Here is a 2,322-nt window from a genome sequence, read left to right as displayed (position 1 = left end):
GTTGCTTTGTTGCTGCATGTACCTGCAAGGTGAGTGCATGGGTGGAACAATAAAGAGTGCGTAATGCAAATGTCCAATTATGGGACATTCGATATGCTTGCACAGATTTATGCATGGGTAAGATTATGCTGTGCGAGAGAAGAGTATTGATGTGTGCTCCTCAGAGTTAATGCAGCTAAAAAAGTAAATTAAATTCACTTTACTAGCTTTCACTACTCTTGAGAAGGGCGTTTGATGCAGTGGTTCGTACTCTCCTAATGTGCACAAGTGCGTGTGTGTTTTGTTTTGAACACTTCACCTCGCCACCATGATTGAAATAATACATTGAATATGCTCACCTATTCAGAATGAGCGACTTGATATAATTACGCTCAACTCTTCCAGCTTGAGCTGTAGCCTAATTAGCTAGACTCATAGACCACAGAAAAATATTAGGACTTGAAGCTTGGATCTAACGCTTTGCTCATTTATCGACTCAGCTGCCCGACTCTCGACATTTTTTCGACTTGACTACTGTCTTGAGCTCTCAGCAAAGTATATATCTAGACAATTAGAGCTCAGATCCTCAAAAAGAGGGTTATTAAAGGACCATATTGGCAAAGTAGGTTTTTTCTGCCATACCTGGGTGACCTTGGTTGTCAAAATTGCTTGTTGTAACTTTTGGTCCATTATCTGAGAAGATTGGCTAGTTTCATTTTGTTGGAAGTGGGAGATGACTTCAATCTTCTTCTGCTCGTTTGTCTGCTTTGGCACCCATATGTATCTGCTATTTGTTGTTGGTTTATTTTTACAGATGACATATTGACTTTTTGGACTTGTATCCTTGATCTGTCGGTGTTTGTAGATGATATTATCTTCAAGTTGTGTAAAATCTAGTCTTGGCGCCTTGCGTAGCCAGATTTGTTTTTGTCCTTTGTAATATCCATGCGCTTGAAGTATATTTGATGGCACAAATATTTTTGTCTGTACTTTTGTATTCGATTGCATCTGTTCCGTGCCATTTTTGGGAATCACGGTTGGTAAATTCCCTTGAAGATATGTAGGCCTTCTAGATTGCGAATCGTTTTTGAACCTGTTTTTAGCCCTGTTGTTCGATCTCCTATTTTGAGTTGAATTTGATCTTGATTTACCTGTTTGTTTTTTTGGTTTGAAGCCACTTGCGTAACCAAACATTTGGTTGACCACTGTAGTAGCCTTTCTCTTCTAAGCTGTACTGGGAGGCAATCCATCCCATTTGTTTACCTGAATTGTTTGGACTAGGATCATTTACCCAAACTGGATCTTTGACATTGATGTCATTGGCCGCAACATAGGTTTTGATGTGCTGCTTGTGTCTTTGTTTACTTCTGGTTGGGTATTTTGGCTGAAAGACCTTTTTATACTTTAGTTGAGATTGTTGGTTTATCTTTCCTTGGGGTGTTGAATCCACAGCTGTTCGCGTTGATTGTTTAGCTGTATTTGTGACTTCCTTGTTGGACTTCTTTGCTTGTGGATGACATGCTTTGGTGAGTTTTGCATCTAAACTGACTTGAACAATCCTTTGTGCCTATATTTTTGACAATTTGTTTGAGTCTTCAATTTCCTCTGCCAGCTGGACAGAACTATGTTGACTCTTTTCTCCAGATGCAATGCTTACCGTGGCCTTTGGTTCACATTGCTCTTCATTGATCTGTTTGTAGGTCTTTTGATAGGCTTCATGTGCTTGATGCACCATTTGCTTCTGATTGTTCAAGTTAATTGTGATTTGTGTCACCTTTGGTTCAATGGCATCTTCCATTTGCGAGACAATATTGGGATCTGACTTTACGACCGCCTCTGCCTTTTGACTCAAGTCTGCCTTTGAACACATTGAGATGTCTATTTCTTGGCTTTGAGACTTGATCTCTGGCTTTGTTGAATTCTGATGTACATTCATTAGCGCTGAACTATCTGTGCTATTAGCATTATTATGTAGAATCTTTGATTCCACATTTTTGCTTGTTGAAATCTTCAGTGGCAAGTCCTTGACTGCCTGTACCCGCTCTGGTTCTGGGTCACAGATAATTTCTTCATCCACTTCCTCTGACATTGGCTCGCCCGCCCCTTTGTTGGATCTTTCGATGTCAGGCCTGAAAAATTCCAAGCTATTTGAGACCATCTTTTGTAGCGCCTAATCTTTTTTGGCAGCTTGATTCTCAATCAAAATATCATTGACGCATTTGACCTCCAATATTTTAGTCATCAGTTTGTCTCTGGTATCCTTTGACAAGATATGCTTTCTTTCTGGCGACTTTCAATTTGGAGACGTCTGCTTTAATGATTCTGCTGCTTGCAGTTTGATAC

At 39.8% G+C, this 2,322-nt stretch overlaps 1 protein-coding gene across 1 annotated transcript; it reads right to left on the bottom strand.

Moving 5' to 3' along the window:
• Nucleotides 1-1,401: 1,401 nt before the first annotated feature.
• LOC147419183 (uncharacterized) lies at nt 1,402-2,068 on the bottom strand. Its single transcript, XM_086506086.1, has 2 exons — nt 1,754-2,068; nt 1,402-1,518 (listed from the first exon to the last, which is right to left on the bottom strand). Exons 1-2 carry the CDS (start codon nt 2,066-2,068, stop codon nt 1,402-1,404), a joined length of 432 nt encoding a protein of 143 aa, XP_086362212.1.
• Between the last annotated feature and the right edge of the window lie 254 nt (nt 2,069-2,322).

The sequence above is a fragment of the Adiantum capillus-veneris genome, chromosome 29 (assembly GCF_014529385.1).
Source record: "Adiantum capillus-veneris isolate H3 chromosome 29, ASM1452938v2, whole genome shotgun sequence".
Classification (NCBI taxonomy): Eukaryota; Viridiplantae; Streptophyta; class Polypodiopsida; order Polypodiales; family Pteridaceae; genus Adiantum; species Adiantum capillus-veneris.
The sequence above is the reverse complement of the archived record's forward strand: the minus strand, read 5'-3'. Positions and strand labels throughout refer to the sequence as shown.